The sequence below is a fragment of the Drosophila santomea genome, chromosome 2R, assembly GCF_016746245.2.
Source record: "Drosophila santomea strain STO CAGO 1482 chromosome 2R, Prin_Dsan_1.1, whole genome shotgun sequence".
In the NCBI taxonomy this organism is placed as follows: domain Eukaryota; kingdom Metazoa; phylum Arthropoda; class Insecta; order Diptera; family Drosophilidae; genus Drosophila; species Drosophila santomea.
In genome coordinates this window covers 12,337,782-12,357,552 of record NC_053017.2, presented here as the reverse complement: position 1 = coordinate 12,357,552, position 19,771 = coordinate 12,337,782, and the positions used below count along the sequence as shown (strand labels likewise).

Genomic DNA, 19,771 nt, shown 5'->3' with positions numbered 1-19,771 from the left:
TGGAGCTTGTTTTTTTGCGCAGCTCCAAGGGGAATGGGGATGTGGTGGGGATACCTGTGCAGTGAGGCGGCCACAACTTGCAATTTACCATTAAAATTTATATGCGTTTCCAAAGGCGTTTAGCTGAAATATATGGCCGGCGGAGTTGGCCTGGCCGAATATTGTTGGTAAATAGTTGCTGCCGACGTCGCTGCTGTTAGATGAAGCGCAAAGGGCTAAGGAGGCGGTAGAGGCAGTAGGGACCTAAGGGGCGTGGCCGTGTTTTACAAACTTCTTGAGCATGTTGAACATGCTCAGTCTGTTTGTGTGTGTGTGCGTGTGTTTGTCTGTGACATGTGAAGCGTAAAACCATGGCAGGATTTAGAACTTTGTACGTTGGTTGGGAAATTGCAAAAAGGGAAAAAGGAGGCACCGAGGATAAAACTTTAAAGAAGATATTAGATTAAAAGTTGCCCCAGTCCGGGGTGGACAGTTTGGACAACTTGCCGCTGCTGCTAATGCTCGGAAAGGGGTTTGGGAAATTCCCAGGACTTGATCAGGCCAAGCAAATTTGCCAGCAAAGCGATGATAATGGGGTTTTTGGGGGGTCAAAATACTTGGCCAAGTTGGCTCACCCACATAGTCAAAAATAATAAGGATACCGCTTGGCAGGCAAGCGCAGCGCAGAGCAGTCAAAACAATGAAAGCGTAGAAAAAGGGCAGAATGGGTAAATCCCAAGAAAATGGGAAACAAAAATTAAAGCTCCGCAGGGAGAAAAAAAAAGTTGAAATTCCTCGCTTAACTTTGACTGCACCTGTTGTTCGAACTTCTTTGCTCTTATTTTTTATTTTTCACTTTACCAAGTGGCAACAGCATAAGTAGTCCTTTTAAAGCAGTGACAGCCAAGCCCTTAAAAAGCTTGCTGGCCAAATAGGTGAGCTGGTGAGCTGGTCAGCTGGTGAGTTGACAGCCCAAGAAGGCTTTCCCAGTCGATGTGCATATCGCAGGACAGCGACTTTGTGTGAGGGCACTTGAGGGCAGTGTGCAAGCCGCAATACTTCAGAGTCTTTATACTTTATACTTTCTGCATTTCAGTTCCGCCCGAGTCAGTGATTATATTGGACAGCAAGGGTGTGACCATCGAGGATCACACGCTGGGTCCTTACAACGAGGGCTCTGGGATAAACATCACGTGCGTGGCCATCGGCGGTAAGTCCTTCCCCCTTTTTATCCATACCACGTATCCATACCATGTAAGATATGTGTGTGTGTGTGTGTGTGTGGAAAAGTGTTGACGCTGCAACGCTTGTGTCTGACAATTAAAAGTGATGAGCGTGAAAATGCAGGCGAAAGATTTTCACATTTTATTTAATTTCCACCCGCCTGTCGACTGCACGGACACGAACTCGAACTCAAACAAGGGCTTGGGAGCTGGAAAACCAAAGTGCAGACAATCGAGGAGCTCGGCAGCTCACACAATGCCCACACAAATTGCATTGAGAGCACTTGAGAATTGCTAAAAGCCAAACAAGACAACAAATGAAACAGCGAAAGGCACTTGAATACACACACCAACACACGCGCAGCCCACAAACACCGATTCATATAGACCACAAAGAGCCACATATAACCCAGTGAAAGACACTCATCCACTCCTTGCACTTGTGAGCACATAAACAAACAGAAGACCGGCTAAAATGCTGCCAGCTAAACGCAGAGACAACTCCAAGTCTAAGCCGCATGGCAAACATATCAGTTGCACACACACACACAACCCGATTTATTCTTTTTCTTGCCCGGGCATCTTGTAAAAACTCCCCCTGCCACCCACTTCCACAGGTCGACCACAGCCGAGGGTTACCTGGCTGCACGGCAACACCGTCTACAAGAACGCCAGTGTGGGCCAATCCCTGTCGGAGCGACGGGTGGGCAATACCCTGTCCCTGGCGCGACTGGAGCGGAGGAATCTTCACATGCAGCTAACGTGCCGGGCGGAGAACAATAATTTGACAACGCCAATTATCAGCAGCGTCGTCCTGGACATGAACCGTGAGTACTCAAACGACAGGACTGGCCCCGGGAGTCCTTGAGTCCACCCCATGCCAGTTCCCCATTCGATTTCAGTCCGGGCCTAACTAATTAAATTCTATCGCCACCAACAGTGCGTCCTTTGATTGTGAAGCTGCAGGGGGAGAATCGAGCTCTGTCGGCGGGGAATTCTTATCAGCTCAGCTGCGTTGTCATCGGAGCACGTCCAGCGCCGACGATTACCTGGTGGAAGGGCAGTACCCCCATGAAGAATACTCATGAGATTGTAAGTGGAAACGCTGGGCAGACCAAGGACCATGTTCTGGCACGACTAGCACAAGGTCCTGTAAATGTTTTCTTGGCACCGAGAACTTGGTTAAAATATCTGTGCAAGTTGTCAAACTCGACTGATTGCATTTCTTTGTATGTGTATAAGCTAAGTTAAATTGAGAAGTTGTTTAGAGCACTTATAAATATTTCTAAAAGTGAGCAAGAAGTCTTTAAACCCTTAAGACTTGATAAATTTTAAATCAACTTTAATTGAATGTAAAATATTAAAATTGCCAAAGAAGGAGAGCTTTGATTAAGAACTGTTTGCCTTATATGTATTAGTATATTGCTTCAAGCTTGTCAGAAACACCCGCCTGCTACCCTGGGCAAAATGTTTATAAACATGCAAATTTCAAATGCCTGTCATCCTTGTTAATGGCTGCCCCAGAGTACACTTTCCATTCTCCATTCCCCCAACGAGACAGCGCCGTACACATGCTTTGTGGTAATTGAAGTTGCTCGAACGGCAGTCACGTAGCAAGGACCTCAATTAAAAGTCACCCCCTATCCATATGGAAGGACGTGCCAACCCTTTCCTTTCCAAAGTCCTTTGTCTTGGCCAACTGCTCAGCCGTTAACTGATTGTCCCGATCTCTCTCGCCCACCAACTCCTCCCATTTAGGCTACACCGGACGGAAATCTTACCACCTCTGTGCTGACATTCACGCCCACCATCGATGACCGTGGCAAGTTCCTGTCGTGCCGCGCGGAGCAGAGCATGATACCCGAGTCCGGAATGGAGGATGGCTGGAAATTGGACATTTATCGTGAGTTTTGCTTAATATTAATATTTAATTCGAAGCGGCAAAGTTTTTAATGAAACCGAAAGCATAAAGTCGGCGAGCGGTTTTAAAATCCCTGTACTTAACTCCATCCAAACATTTATATGTACATATATATATATTTATATAGGTAGTGGCCCATATTTTTCTTCGATTCTCCTCAGCTGCGCAAGTTTTGGCAAATTAATTTCCAGCGGCCGCCGGTGAAACTTTTCCACAAAAACTTGCGAAACTTTTTAACCCGCCACAAGCACCGCAACGCCGCGCCGCCTGCAAAGTCATCTTTACGCCTTTACAGTTTTCGACCTGTTTGCACAAAATTTAAATGGAGAAGCCACCCCCCATCGCTCCCTTCGTCACTCCAATAATGGAGGACGAGTTCCGCATCCTGTTTGCCTTGGGAGTGCGGTTTTGTTGCTTACCTTTTAACTTTTCCACTTTTTGTGCTGCACAGCCGCTCGCCCCAAAACTCGATTCGATTGAAATATCTGGTTCATAGTCCGCGAAACGCGATGGGGGGCACTGTTTGCTCAATTTGATAGATTGCTTAATAAGCTTAATTGATTCGCATTCGCGCACCAATTTCGAATTAATCAAGTTAAAATGTTGCTCAGTTACCCAATGGCAAAACCCCCATCCGAACACCATTTTGAAGTTGGCCTAATTGCCGAGTTGGCCAACGGAAAAAGTATAATCATAAACAAACAAGCTGGCACGGAAAAAATCGGAGAGCGAGTTGAGTGGCAGTGGGTGAAGGGGAAGATGTCTGAACATTTGAGCAACTTAAATTGGCTAATTTGTGCGGCTTACACAGTAATTACATCTTTGGCCCCGCGCACTGCCGCAATTTTATTTGCCTGCCAGGTTTATTACTCGTCTGGCCAGGCGATTTAAAGTAATTAGCTACCTCGATGTCATGGCAGCAAAGTTTGTTTTTCTTCATAGCCAAACACACATGGACTTCTATACAATTTTCCTCGTTCTTTGCATTCGCAGATATACCGGTGGTGAGTCTGGAACTGGGTACCAATTCGCTGAACTCAACTCTACGCGAGGGAATCGATGTCTTCTTCGAGTGCAACATCAAATCGAATCCCTGGATATACGAAGTTAGCTGGCGGCACAATGTAAGTGACAGACAGATGCCGTTTTACACGCGATTCACCCCTCCTACTCCTAAACCGCAAATTTCGAAAGTAAATTGAACAGCCCACTGCTTTTGCCAACTCACGGCTAATTTAATACGACTTGGGGGCACTTTCGAGACCAGGAAAGCGCAAACCTCTTAGCAGCAACATGCGGTATTATTATTATTATTATTATTTTCATTATATGCCATACATACATTAGCCGTTGGCGGCTGGGCTGATCGAAAGCCCGAAACTCTGGCCGAAATGGAACGCATAATTGTTGCATATTTTAGTGCTGCCAAGGGGCAAAAAATTGGAATCTACTCAACGCTCATGCACACATACTAGGAAACGAGCACACACAATTTATTATTGAATTACTGGGCTGTGAGAGAGCACTTAACAATTTATGCAGACCGGGCCTAATTTATGCAGCAGCCAGCGGCTCTTCAATCAGCAGTCCCACCCTCCGGCTTGCGGGGCGTATGCGCAATGTAACGCAACATAAAAGTGTTATTAGCTTTGAGAAATTAAATTTATTTCAATTTAGCATTTATCGGTAAATTGAATTGAATTCAATAAATTATTACGCCACACACGAAGGGGTGGAATTTGGAGTTTGGAATTCGATATATTCCATTTTCAATTTTCAATTTACCTTTCACTTTTCACTTTTTGCTTTCGATTTCAGGGCAAGATCCTAACCAACAATCCAGCCGAAGGCATCGCCGTCTCCAACCAGAGTCTGGTGCTCCAAAACGCCAGCCGGGCGAGAAGCGGCATCTACACCTGTGTGGGCAGCAATCGGGAGGGCGACGGCGAGAGCAATCCCGTCCAGCTGGACATACGATGTGAGTTGAGTATGAGGAGAATTGTCCTTCGTCCTTGGCCTTAGCTGCAGTGTGTTAATTTACATAACAACTTAATTAAAACGAAGTGGATCTTTTGATTGCAATTTGTAACTAACACGTTACACAATGCAATTACAGCAGGACGGATACTCTATCAGTCCATCAGTGCGTCACTGTCTGTTTGCGACTTATCCTGCCAGAGACAAATTGAATTTTTCCCGTAAATCAGACAAATAAATCAATTAAGCAGCAACAATGCGGCCACAAACGAGGCGACAATGCTGGCATTTTCTTTAAATATTTAATTGTGTAAAATCCAGAAGTCCTCCCAGAAGTCCAGAATACCAAGCTCAAGTTGGACCGGCCAATGTTTTTCTTTAATTATGCAGATAGCCATGCAATTGAAAACGATGTCCTGCGCTTTGTCTCCTTGCAGTTGCACCTGTGTGCCGACCTCGCCAGCGACTCTCCTACAGCTCGGGCAGGCATGAAACCGTCAAGGTGGCCTGTGAAATTGATGCCAATCCCGCGGAGGCCACCTACGTTTGGAAATTCAATGCAACTCAGGGCGAAACAGTTGACATACCGGCTTCGCAAGTGGCCGTGGATCGGGGCCGTAGTATTGCCCATTACACGCCCATGACGGAGAATGTAAGTTCACCACATCACCCTGTCCCTGTTCCTGTCCATTTCCATGCCCATCCCCAATACCATGCCCATTCCCATAGCCATTCCGAATCCTGGTGCACTCCTAGAGGCCATATAAATCAGTCCGTGGCACGCCCTTGAGGGCCAGCACATAATTTTCCAAACGAGTTGCGGTTTTGAATTTTCAATTAAGGTTGAAAAGGTGTGTTGCCAACGGCGTTGCCATCGCCGCAGTGCATGCATAAATTAAGCCAACGAAATGCATTGTCACTCAACCCCACCCCTTATCCCTGCCCCAATCTGCCCCACCAGCCCCCAAAACTGCACCACCACACCGCCGTATCCTTTCACCACCCACACTCGTACTGATGCCCGTGTTTGCGATTTCTTCTTTGCATTGCCAGGACTATGGAACGCTGCTCTGCTGGGCCACCAACGAAATTGGCGATCAAAGTGAACCCTGCGTATACACAATATTCCCAGCAGGTGAGTAGTCGCAATCGGGAAAGGGAAGTGACTGACAAAGTGGGTGGTTCATGTGCCTTGGACTCTGTTTCGGAACTTCCAGGGCTTAAAAGGTTTATTCGGCACTCAACGAGGTTTATTTAGTAATCATTTAAATTTCAAATATAATCAGACACTCACACAAATCCTTTATTTAATAGTAAATAATATCGAAACACATTCTTTAGTTTAACTGTCACCTACACGGTATCTGCAGCGCCATCATCAAAGTTGCTAGCCGTGGGTTAGGGCTTTGCTTTCAGCGGTTTTTGTTTATGTTTTGTTTTGGGTTTTGCCAAGTCCCGCTGTGCTGATTTGTCGATGACTTTGGCACTTTGGCGCTTCGCTTTTTCTGGCTGCTGTCTGCTGGATTAGGCGCTGCGAGTTAGCTTATTGATTTTGAGAGTGGAGTTAGCGCATGCAAAAAGCCGTAGACAAATGCTTGGGGTACCGACAATTTGTTGCTTGATCTGCCCACTAAGCCGGAATAATAAATACCTCTTTCTACGTTCCATTCGCCTTGCTTGCAGGCGAGCCGGATCCGTTGCTAAACTGCACGGTGCTCAACCAGACATCGACGGGATTCCAAATCGAATGCATTGAGGGCTTCAATGGCGGCCTGCAGCAGGACTTTATAATGGAGGTTTACATGAACGGAACGACACGGCATCCCAAAATTTCAAAATCAAAGTGAGTACGGCCCGAATGCCGGAACTGAACCAAAAACAAAAAACAAAAAACAGAAAGGGCAAAATACCAGAAAAAGAGGCGAAATGGACACGGAGCAATCAGAATCACACGCCGTGTGACTTCTGCATTACAACAAGCCCAACGAGCCGTGGCATCGAACAGAACGCATGGCCATGGTTACGTTTGCATCCAATGGATCCATCGGCTCCATGGCGATGTGAGCATCCTGCAGCTGCTGCTGCTGCTGCTGCTGCTGCTGCTGCTGCTCCTTCGGCGAAACCCATTTGTCCTGCTCTTTGCTCTGGCACAGGCACTGGCCTTTTTTGCGGTTTCCTCGTACTTGATTTGGACATTCAAATATCGATTCAACTTCGTTGCAGGCGACCGTACTTTGAGGTAACCGGACTGGTGCCCGGCATGGGCTACAACGTCTTCCTCATCGCCAACAACAGCAAGGGCCGTAGCAACGCCACCATTTTGCAGGTCTACACCCTGAAGGATCCGGAGAAGCAGACGGGTGAGTTTAATCACACACGGGCACCCACACTCGCCCAGCGAATCTCCCAGTTTCGAGGAACAAATCCCCACCTAGCATACATGTGACTCGAGTGATGCGGGCTGTCCTGCTGCTCTCTCTCTCTCTCTGTGCGTTTGCAATTTCATGCATGTCCTGGTCCGAGTCCTTGCTCACTGCCCATAAATTAATTGGCAAGGGCCTGCACTTACAGCTGCTTCATTTGTCTTTTAGTTCTTCTGCCCCCTAAGTTTTGCTAACATGGTTTTCTTTCCCTTATGCCTTATTTTCGAACTGCACGGTTTTATTTTAGTTAAAATAACATTCACTAAGTCCTTCCAAGGACTCAGGCCTGCCTATCCCAAATCAAAATCAAAATCAAAGGCGACAGCGACCACGACCACGACCAGCGACTGCGTGTGCGATGAGGATGAGTTCCTAAATCTAGGCAAGGGATTTAGCCACGACGAGGGCACAGACGCTGAGCAGCAAGAAGGTAGCGGTGGACTATCCTTTTCTATAATTTTCTATTAACTATACTTTTTTGTATGATTTATAATTTAATTTGTACAACTGCCTTGTTCGTTTATTATTATTTGATTTAATTAATTAATTCAATGCTATTATTTAAATAAGAATTTTCATTTGTGTTATGATTTGTTGTTATATGTAGTTTTAGTTGTTATTCACGTTTAATATTAAATATTTATTTCTGTTTGTTTCCCCTAGCCGTTTGAAATAATATGTTAGTTTTATATTTTTGCTGTAATTAATTTCCACTTACAATCTTTTCGGTTTATAGCACCATTAATTCACTTTAACAACTTCACCCCACCCCACTCCACACAAGAAAAAAAAACAGAGCTGCACAAATAAATCCGGATGCCAAATGGTTTTATTTTCCTGTTCCCTTTTTTTATGTTGGGTCACTAAAAATTCTCGACATGCCGACACGGACTGAGACCGAAATTAGCAAGCCAGGGGGTTGGCGTTGGAAAACGGGTGGGATTACAGCTCGCAGATATGCACAAATACACAAAACAGAAACAGAAATACACGTACACATGCACCCACACACATGCAGCTCATTAAGGCGGCACTAAATTCAAGGCACGTGCCACAGAAACTGCCACCGACAACGGCAACAACAATAACAGCCAAAGGACGAAGACTGGACCAAGAACGGAACGTAGTTAGCAGCTCATAAAACAATGCAGTCTCGCTGGAAGGAAGAAGGCGAAAAGGTGGTGCACAGAGAAAAATCCATAGCTGTCATTTAAAAATCCTTAAAAACTTTGAAAGGTGCCATAAAGTAGGCAGTAGAAAATACTGTATGAGGCACTTGCATTCGCATTCTTACTGCATATTATAACACTTTAAGTAGAAAGCAGCTTTGCTTGGTCTGCGATTTTTGTCTGTGCACTTAGGGCAATATGTAAATGGTAGAAGCACTTGCTTATCCTCCAATCTCTGGTCTCTTTCCGGTTTCCCCTTTTTTTACTACCCTACCCTCATTCTCTCGCAGACCTCTCGTTGGCCTATGCCCCCGTCATCGAGGACATCCGGCCATTCCTCGGCATTCTGGCCGGCATCGTGGGCAGCATTTTCCTGGTGGCCCTCATCATTGTGATTGTGGTGCGTGTGCGCGGCTCTTCTGGGCGCGATCGCAATAATTACTCGCATCCGGGCAGCGGCGTCGGCGGCGTCGGCGGCGTTGGCGGCACCACCGGCAACGGCAGTGGGATGGGCGGCATCGGCGGTGGCGTTGGCGGCGGCGGAGTGGGCGGGACCACGGCCAACGGGAATGGCAGTCTGGGCATGCTGGCGAGCAACAACAATGGCAGCCTCGTCATCGGCACGCTGGGCCACAATGGCGGGCAATCAGTGCAGGATATGCATCGCATCGGCCGGGAGACGTGCCATGTGACGAGCAGCCTGGACAGCATCGACAAGAATCCGGACATCATACCGCAAGGTGGGTTGGGTGAGTTTCCACAGGTGGCTTCGATTATTCCGGTCGCCGAGCTAATCCTTAATGCCCACGGGGCTGAATCCTTTTTTTGCAGACGGACACGACCTGGACGATGAGTGGACGACAAAGGGACATGGTCGCACCTACGCCACGGCGGCGATGGCCGAGCAGAATGCCGTGATAACCTCCGGCACCTATGATCATCTAATGCCCACGTACGCCGTCGTCGACAAGAAGACAGCACCGCCTCCCGGCCATGGCCAGTACATCCAGTATAATACGCTCATTCCCGTTAGCAAAATGGGCGCTTATGCCAATCAACAGCAGCAGCTGCAGCAGCAGCCGCAACAGAAGGTTAGTTATGGACACCCTAATCCACTTCCACCTTTTACAATACGCCGGAGATACCGCCATCGGAGCATTAATTTATGACCCATGGACGGCAGGCCAGGTGGTGGTCACCCCTTATTGTTTCACTTGGTAACTGCCATCCGCATATTTCTGGTTAAGTGGTTTTTATAGCCAGCAGCTTGTGCCCTTGCCTCTTGGGGCAACGAAGAGATAAACGCAGCGAAGTCTCTTAAAGAAAGCTCTTACTTACTTAGTAAAACAGTATATAACAAATGAGAATTAGAGTCAATTTAACAGTAACCAAGTAATTTGCAATTATATTACAATTAGATCAGTATTAAACATTAAGATACAAATAGCTTGAACAAAAAGTTAATGGTGCTGAAAAGAAAACTATTTCAAGCTATCTTCCACACTCTGCCATTGAAGAGCTACAAAAATATTGCAAACTTACAAAAAACGAAAAGTTTCTTGTGAAAAACTCCTGAAGGTCGCGAAAAAAGGAGAAAAAAAAATAAGCGAAACAACAATGGCACTGATGGGAATAGAACAGCATCATCTGCAGTTGTACCAGAAGCGAGTAGCGAGGAAGCCAACATAATTTGAAAATCATTTAAGTAGAAATTTCTCTGTGCCAGCCACGCCCCTTTTCGTAGGAGGTGGGAGTAGTAAGGGGCAGTAAGCGATAGCTGAAGCTCCGAAGGCAGCCGCAGCAGCTGCAGCAATATAAATTTTCCATTTACGAATTTAATAAAAATAAGTTGCAGGCGAACCCAGCGCCATTCGAAGAGACTGCGGAGCAGCAAACCGCTAAGGAGCCAAAGGATGTGCGCATCCTGCCTCCGTTCCCCTTCCTCCCCTTCTCCCTCTTTCGCCTGCAACCTCGAAATGCAATAAACGGCCAAGTGTGTGCCTCGCCGCTGGTTGTGGGCGGAAAATGACTGTTGGGGGCGGGGCCAGCGACGGCAGACACATTACAAACAGGCGCCGGATGTGGGCGGTGTCTGGCCTAAACAAACAGACGACCAGCAGCAGAAGCAGCAGAAGCAGCAGCAGACATAAAGCAGTCAGAAGCGAATTCTGCCATGAATTCCGGTTGATGTGTATTAGCTTTAACCTGCTCAGGTTATTAATAGCACCATCTGGCCATGTCACTTGGCATTTACTGCTTGCTATTCTCTGGCAAAGGATTTGACAATGCCGCAGATTTTTATTACACTTCGCCTTGTGTGTTTACTAGGATAATCATTGAAATTTTCCAGCAGCTTAGTGTTTTGTTTTGTGCAGTAACCCCAGTTTTGGTTTTGCATCAAATATAATTTCACTAAGAGATACTATTAATTTCGTACAAGTAAATAGTTTTAGGCACTTGGTATTGCCTTGAAAATTTAACAGCTTACCAAATCAAAACTTGTTAGCACTAGTACTTGTTCAGCTGGTAATTGTATTATTATTTAATAGCTTTGTTATTAATATCCCACAACTTTCTCTCCACAGACTGAGCTCAGCTACAGCGAACTAAGCGCTCCTCTGGTCGGCGGCCCGGTGGGCGTCCAGCGGATGGCGCCCTACTGCAGCGCGACCTTGGGACGGCCGGGCAGGCAGGCGGAACTTAAGCGGGCGGAGCCGAACATCTACTCGCAGGTAAATGTGATGATGGACGACGAGATTCTGGCCGACTTGCAGGCGGCCGCAGCTTCCGGCAGAAGCTATGTGGCTGGTGCCGTGGTCGACAATGTGGGTGGAGCGCCCAATCTGTACGTTCAAGGCTATGCGACGCGTGTTTAGCATTCGATTCGATTAGTTTGTTATTATTTCGTTATTTACTTGCTTATTGGTTGTTCAAAATAAACTTAATTTATTCCACTCATTATCTGTATGATTTGTGCAAAGTTCTAGTTTAATTACAGTTTTTTAATTACATATTTGCGGGGAGCCACAAAAATAAATTATCATCCTGCGCCGATAAAAAGCTGACCAGATCAATAAACCGACGTCCAAAAAAAATGGCATGGAAATATTTATGTTCCATCGAAAAGCAATTTTGGTTATTACACATACGCACCGTAGCACAAACAAATGCAAATGCAAAGAAAACGAAAATTGAGAACTCAGTTTAGGTAGAAATGGCTTTGGAAGACCCAGAAAATCAGACAGATGTAGAATAATGACGAATGAAATACCCTCGCTGAAAGCGCACAAAATATTTGATGGAATTTGCCCAGAAATATCGAGTGCCTGGGATTCTGAGCTGAGATTTGCAAAGAACTTGGGAACCTGGGAAAGGTAAATACATAAACTTGACAGATACGACAGAAGAGGAGAACATTTTTCGAATTTGTCTGGCCATGGCAGACAAGTTGTGTTCCGATTTTGTGGAACACTCCCATCGGGACTTTTGCTCTGTCCAGACCACTTCTCTTTGTTTATCCGACCAGCTTTCAGTCCCCTCAATTATTGAAAAGACTTGAGCTACATATTCAGGCTGGACAGGTTGCAAATGCACTAGAACATCCATTGTGCTGTAAGAGAACTCGTTCGTTGGGAATACAAACCAAAACAACGATTAATGCAACCACATGAGCGCAGCTTTGGCATCCATTTCACATAATGACATTGTTTGGGCTTATTGTCATTTATGGAAAGGTTTTACATGACCTGCTGTTGGCTCTCGAGTGCTTATCCCATGCAATCCAAAAAGAAGCCTTTGATGTCCAGCTAATAGTTCTGTTATTGTTTTATCGAACTATTTTTAGTTGGACTTCTGTCTGTCGCATAAGTGAAAAGCAACGACGATAATCTTTTGTTAGCGCACGTAATTGCATATTTTGGAGTCTACTCCACACACTCCAATTTGAATGGAGCTAAAAATTAATTCACTAAAATCCCGTTGTGCCCATTAAGAGAACAACGTCAGCATACCCCGCCCAGGCATACACGTTAATTACGAAAATAAGCATATAAACATGCGTCGCATACTCGCATACCCACAAAGCCAGCTCGCAGAAACACGAGCCACCGATGGGCCAATTATTGTAGTAGCTCACCACATAGCCACATAGCCAGGCTCTTGTATGCCACGGCAACCATGTTGGCTAAATAAACGCCTGCCGCGATGTTAACTATCCGTAACACGGCGAGGGGTAAGTGGAGGGGAGAGGGGGAGCGGTGGAACCGCAGAGTCCGCGATGCCTGCAATATGCGTGGGAAACCACGTATACATATTAACATACAGGCCACTGGCACACTTTTCACATTTACTTCACCATGCCATTAAATGGTGGAAAATAATTAATATTATCTTTCAGTACTATACAGTTAAGTTTGCTCCCATTTGTAACCTTTTTAAGTTTGATTTTTTGTTTATTTCTTGTGTAAATAAGGACTAACGTAAGAAGTTTACAATATTTTAGGCAACTAGGAATAGCTACTGATAATTAATTGGCGCCCCACGTGGGACCCAGTTACGTAGACCCAAAGCAACGTGGTTTATAACATATATTAGCTATGTTTAGGTGCAGCATTATCATTTACGCTCCGCATCGATCAATTACTTTTGTTTCAACCCTCGGGCGCCCAACTAACTCGCAGCATATAAATCATCACATGACTAAAACCTCATTACTTCCTCTACTCCTCTGCATAACCGCCACAGATCGATCTGGCACATCATCCCATGCCCATGTACTCAACGAGCCCGATGTTTGGCACGAACAGCACCATCACCGGAGTCACCATGTCGCATCCATCACAATTGGCCACCTTCTCGCCGACGCCGCCGCCGCCCATCTTCACCCACAGCATGGTGACCACTGGCGATGGCCTCCTGCAGCCGGTGACGTGCATGGGCCTGGTGGCAACATCTTCGGCTGGGGCATCGGTTTCTGGTCCGCTTCCACTACCCCCGCAGCAGCAGCAACAGCAACAGCAGCAGCAGCATCAGCAGCTGACAGCGGCCAATGGCGGAAACGGAAGCATCGTCGGCATGGGCATGAGCCTTTATGGCAGCGATGTGGTAAGTGTCAGTTTGATGTACTTCCCCAATTCCTGGACGCTCGAGCTGCTCCTGGTTGATAGCGAGCCGGTCGTCAAGGCAACTCTCTTTCGCCTAATGTCCAAAACGTTGAAAGCATCAATATGCAAAGTGGATTTTCGGGCAAGGATTTTTGGCAGTGCTTCTGGCACGGAGTGAAGAAGGAAGCGGTAGCAGGAAACATTTATCTTGGACCCCTCCCATTGAAACCCGAAACCACCCGCACCTCGGGGCCATCTTTTGTGCCCAATTTTGTTTTCGTTTTTCCCTTATAAATGGTAGCCGCTGGGGCGGAAAATGGGTTTTTGCGGTTGGACCGATAACTGCTGAAGTGATTGCAACCGCCGAAAGGGTATTCAAATGTAGAAAATTAAGAGTGGAAACTCTGTTCCCAGTTCAGATACTTAACGCCTAAGTGGAACACGACTGAACAACTTCATTATGGGTCCTCAGAGATCTCCTTTTTTGTTTGGTCACAATCGCAATTTTCCCCACATTATGCTCCTTTCAATCGATTAGCCCACCCAGTGCGTCATCGATCAACAGATGACTCACAGTCTCCTCATCCCAGTGACAGTGCAATTTTCTGGCAATCCATAACCTTTGGTCCCTCAACAGACAACTTTAAACTCAGCTTAGTAGTCAGAGAGAGAGAGAGAGAGAGAAGTTTGAATGGGTTCAGGGCGGTAAATGACCCCTGAATGTGCTGCAGGATAATAAAAAAGAGCTAGCCGCTCGCTGTCCCGCTCCCATCGCCAGTGTCCGCCATTCATTGTCTCTGTCCGTTGCTTTATAAATACCCCATTATGTATACTCCCAACGCAGCAGCGCAGCAGTGCGTTCGTCCTGGCCCTTCTGCTCTCCTCGAGATCTCTGGTAGTGGAGCAGGCCAACAGGCTTTGGCCATTGCATTGTGTCCCTGCTGATGTTCGTTCCAGCAAAAGAATTACGTTTTTACAACAATATCATGCCAAAAGGACACTGCGGTGTGGCAACTTTTGACTCTAATGATTGCAATTATTATGACCCAAATAAGAAGAAGACCGCCACGAGAAAAAAAACGCCAGCAGAACAACATCATCATCAAAAGCAGCAGCAGCAGAAGCAGCAAAAGAGGCGACTGAATTCACAATGTTTTATTCCACGGCTGCCTGCCTTCTCTGCCATTTTTTGTGTAGCCTTTTCTTGAGCTGCTCCTTTCGTTTGTCACTGATGTGGCCCTTGTTTTTCCTGAATTGGGCTCCCAAAGGCGGCTCCCAAACCAAAACACTTTGGGCCATGTTGGCCCAGGGGAGTTGGACGAGAAACAGAGAAAATGGCTGGGAGACTTGTTGGTTTCGGCTTTTTGTGTTTGTCTTGGTTTTGGCAAAACCAAATATTACGCATACGCAGCGTTTTTGCTGGTACACTTTGCTCGGTGGCAGTGTGGCAGTGTGGCGGGAAACTTGAATTTGTAATAGCTGTGAGTACTCAAATAATGTGCGGCTCATTAATTTTAAAGCAGCGCTCTTTAGGACTTCTTGCCCCCGAGCTGTCTCCTGTGTTATTTACTTGGCTAAATACGCTTTTTGTCTCTGTGGCAAAGTGTCTCATCTCGACCCCAATCTTCTCGATACCATTTCAGGGCAAACCCCAGCTGCTGAAGACCGTGCCAGAGGAGGTGCACCATCAGCTGAATGGAGAGGATATACTGATCGCCCAGGATCGCAATCTCGGATCGGGAACTCGCTTCTGACGCTAAACTATGGGTCGGGAGGAGCAACTAATCTAAATGTCAGCGCCAAACAGGGAATGCAAATCAAAAAAAAAAAAAAGAGAAAACTATGAGAAACTAGAGAAAAAATCGGGGAATAATTGGTAAACAAATTGACTATAAGTTGTATGTGATGAGCCAGAAAAACCGCGAAAAAACCGCAATTGAGTTGATTTTAAAGCAGAGGAGAGCTGCCTTAGCTAGCACTCTTTTAAGAAAGCAAAGAACATTACACGATGATACCAAATGGATGGCAAACCCTGTAAAAAGATAACAATAAACTGTGCATGTAAATTGTTCGAAGCAAACGTGAAGCTCAGCAAAAAAAAATCCATTTAGCCTAAGAAGACGTGTAAATTACGGAATTACAATTAACACACTTATAGCTATAATTGAAACTAACATTAAATCGAAGGAAAAAAAGAAACACTGAATTGTTAATATATTTTTAAACAACAGCTTTAAGCGCCAAAAGAGAAACATAAACTTTTAGCTAAGTAAACGAATTCATAATTGTTGTTGACCTTTAGTTTGAGTAACCTAGCTCCCATTAACATTTAGCTTGTAACTTGGGCGTAACTAAGGCATTTACCACATCTAAATCAAATTCATTTAGCTTTAAGCTCCAAACTTAGCATAGTTCAAAATTGTAATAAAAAGATCATAAAGAATTTAATGAAACACTAACCCTAAGGTAACCAAAAATAATGAACGATTCATAAACGACTTAAATTAGCAAATCCAGTTTGCATTTTATACGTAACAAACTACGAGAAAGAAAATCCGAACAGGTTTGCAAAAGAAGCAGACACATCCCTGCGGAAGTAAAATTCTAGTTTAAGGAGAAATGCATAAAATAATAAAATTAAAAGGCTAAGCAACTGCATGTAAAATATTTAATTGAGTATTAGGCTAAAGTTAATAAATTAAATTTAATAAAATGTACGAAAACAGAAATCGCACGCGTGTACTGATGGCAATGGGAAGTGGGTGCAAATACTTATATCAGGTTTCATTTCAATCCAAGTTCATACATATAACTTTAAAATATATAAATGTAATATCCAAAAAGGTATCAATAACATTGGCAGGTCGGTGGTACGTAATTGCAGGTTAGTATACATATAGGGTAGCTGACCTCGTCTCCTCTCGATTTCACCTTTTTGGGCACTAACTGGAGCAAACAGGATGTTGCAGCGAGCTGATGTTTTCAAACAGGAGGGCGTGGCAGCGAGGGGCGGCGTGTCCTGTGTGTTCGGGACTGCCTTGTAGCCAACGGTAAATATTGACGGGCCGCGTGAGCAAACAAAGGGACAAGCGGAAGTCAAGCCGAGCGACACAACCGCAGAGGAGCAATAACAAAGGCAGCCAACAATCTGCATTGAGTACAGCATCAACTAGTTGAAGCTGCAACATGGCCGATACAGCGCTCAAAAATTGTCAGGCCATGTAAATTTTGTATGCGAAAGCACTTAACACCGTTTTCGCTTAAGCAACACAAACACCGAACAAGTAGTGGGGCAACCTGATGGGGAAACTGAGTTACATGATAGTCACCGGCATTTATGAGCCGGTAAGCAGGCCTACATGGAAAGCAAATTATGTAAATTTTGACCGCATCGCCGGCTCCGTCGATGACTTGTAAATTTTGCGGTTGCTCCTGCAGGATACCTGTTTAGATAGCGAGATATGCCATATATGCCATATATGCCAAAATCTGGGCATATGCACACAAACGCGCAACGCAACACTACGCATATGTACAGATCAAATATTTGAACCTCAAGACGGTGGAGGCCGTAGGGTTCGTAATTGAAGTGGACCACATGTCAGGCCGCAAAGCCACAGACCAAGGTGGCCGTTAAGCCGCCAGATTGAAAACAATTAATCAAAATGCGGCACATAAATTATAGATTAAACGCCTGTTTATGCTCATTTCGAAGCTGAGGCGGGCCATTTCTATGGGCTCTCATCCGTTGAAGGACATCAATCAGGCGATGGCAATAAAGCGGCAATCGAACGGCTGGAAATCATACTTCCGTTGGCTGAAAAATGGCGCTCAATTGCTTCCTAAATCATAAATAAATATTAGAAATCAATTTGAATGCGATTTTGCTACCTCTGCAGCAGAATAAGAAGAAATACAGCCGCAGTCATAAAATAAATAAATAAATTTAGCAGCAGACAACAAAACGGGAAACACTCACACGAATGTCGTTGAAATTTTTTGTAAGCAAAAACGAATTCAGCAGCAAGAAACTATTATCGAATACGTAAAAACTCATTTTATTGAAATTTTGCGAATATTTTGGCTACATCCATCAGTTATTCATTTCTTTCCAACCGAAATGTTCTTTTTTAGTCGAACTAGTTTCGATTGCTACCATACCCGTTGATTTTTATTACCTAAATTAAAAGTTTTGACACAAAGAGTTGTTTTTACTGCCCTTTTGCGACGCCGCGATGATGGATGATGGATCGTTTCGTCACAAAAGAATTCATGTATTTATGCGACATTTGCTTTTAATTGATTGTTCGAAATGACAAACGACTTTTCGTCTGCAACTCGCTTGATTTATGCCCCAACGAGCTAATAAAACTTTACTGCGAGTTGTGCGAAATTAAACGAAAATGCCCCGCAATTAAGCGAGTTCCTTTTTTTATTTTACCCCACGACACACTTAAGCCGCCATTAATGCAGAGTTGCACTGTGTTGTCTGTCTGTCACTGCAGTGGCCTGATTTATAAGCCAACACTTACAACGCAGCAGACAAGGATTCAGATCCGGATGGGGTTGGGCACCAGGACAAGGAAGAGGACGAGGACGAGGACGCGGATGAGAACGAGAACGAGGAGTGGACGCTTGCTGACCACAGAAACATTTTCTTACCACTGATTTATTTACATTTAAGCAATTTCGTCGCCATCGTTGTGAAGTTTCCAGACGGAAATTCGCAGCATTGCATCCGGAAATTGGCAACAAAATTGGAGGGGTGCATTGTCCTGCCCTCCCCCCTCCTTTTCGTCCTTTCCCCCCACAGTCCCACTTGGCATCCAGGCCCCATTTACCATTTACCATACGCGAGGGCCTGAGAAGATTAATGCCGGCGCTTTTATTGTTCGGTCAGTCGCGTGACCATTTCGTGCAATTTATATCGTAAATAAAAGTGACGAAGAAAATAAGAAAAATTTAAGCCGATGCTGTGCTGCAGATGTAAATAAACCGCATGAAAGGAAAAGTTTCAAGTGAACACCTTTCGTAGAAGCAGCGAGTTACTACCATTGCAAATGGCGTTAACGAATTGATGGCGAAAACTAAATCCGACATACGCATTGATTTGTTGGCCATACAAATTTCCAAGCCATCCGCCATTCACGCTCAAAAGCAACCACTAAGCCTTGGCCTATAATGCATAACAAATGTAGGCAAATTTTTGGGTCCAACGAATGGCAACGACACCTTTGGCACACAAGGGCGTAGGCAAATGTGGGCCAGAGGTAGGAGGAACATCGCATTTGAAGGTTAAATAAATTGCTGGAGCCAAACATATGCCCCAGGACCATAAATATTTGGGCTACCGAAGTGGGCAAACAAAGAAGGGTTTATGGCAGGGTAACTGGCATGGATATGCGGGAGGAACAAATGCATGTATCCATTTACATAGAAAGTACCTGGCGTCGCACATTTCCTGCCTTACACCGGATCCAGCCAGCCGGATTCCCGCCTCCGGTTAATATGGCGGCGTCAAAACAACATTAAACTCGACTCGAACCCGGGTAACCGTGAACCAGCCACCGGAAGTGTGTATATAAAATAACCCACGCCCTCACACACACACACACACAGACAGACACACATGGGGGCCCTGCTGGAACACGGTGCGTATACGCAATAAACATAAAATGTTTGAAATAGGGGGAAGTTTCATTCCCTAACCCGTAGCTGTGATTTCCCTTTTGGACGTTCACCTCTCATTCTTTACGCGACGAGCCCCCCAGAGGTTGCAAATTATTTTTTTAGTACTTTATTCAATGCGCATTAGGCGCACACCCAGTCTGTTTTTTCCTTCTCTTTTTTTTGTTTGCCCCTGCAAAATTTTGGCCGTAAAATGGGTGAAAAGGTGCGTGAGCTTTGGATTTGCTGGGTCGCCGCCAAACTACCAACTAATGTGGACAGACACTTAATTTATGTTGAATTTTTTACA

General features: G+C 45.3%; 1 protein-coding gene across 7 annotated transcripts in view; it reads left to right on the top strand.

Moving 5' to 3' along the window:
• The window catches only part of LOC120446064 (nephrin), a 57,852-nt gene extending 41,373 nt beyond the window's left edge, over positions 1 to 16,479 (top strand). For 2 of the 7 annotated variants that reach the window (XM_039626842.1, XM_039626840.1), the window contains 16 exons: positions 1,076 to 1,189; positions 1,820 to 2,029; positions 2,143 to 2,294; positions 2,961 to 3,105; positions 4,117 to 4,247; positions 4,942 to 5,101; positions 5,538 to 5,752; positions 6,154 to 6,235; positions 6,784 to 6,943; positions 7,324 to 7,460; positions 7,771 to 7,953; positions 8,983 to 9,441; positions 9,524 to 9,783; positions 11,278 to 11,424; positions 13,436 to 13,795; positions 15,438 to 16,479. In XM_039626842.1, the coding sequence (XP_039482776.1) occupies positions 1,076 to 1,189; positions 1,820 to 2,029; positions 2,143 to 2,294; positions 2,961 to 3,105; positions 4,117 to 4,247; positions 4,942 to 5,101; positions 5,538 to 5,752; positions 6,154 to 6,235; positions 6,784 to 6,943; positions 7,324 to 7,460; positions 7,771 to 7,953; positions 8,983 to 9,441; positions 9,524 to 9,783; positions 11,278 to 11,424; positions 13,436 to 13,795; positions 15,438 to 15,548 (3,026 nt within the window). In that variant the 3' untranslated portion in view covers positions 15,549 to 16,479. Of the gene's footprint in view, positions 1 to 1,075; positions 1,190 to 1,819; positions 2,030 to 2,142; positions 2,295 to 2,960; positions 3,106 to 4,116; positions 4,248 to 4,941; positions 5,102 to 5,537; positions 5,753 to 6,153; positions 6,236 to 6,783; positions 6,944 to 7,323; positions 7,461 to 7,770; positions 7,954 to 8,982; positions 9,442 to 9,523; positions 9,784 to 11,277; positions 11,651 to 13,435; positions 13,796 to 15,437 lie in introns of those variants that run through there. The other 5 variants (XM_044005839.1, XM_044005838.1, XM_039626841.1 and 2 more) reach the window with 4 other exon arrangements.
• Positions 16,480 to 19,771: the final 3,292 nt, after the last annotated feature.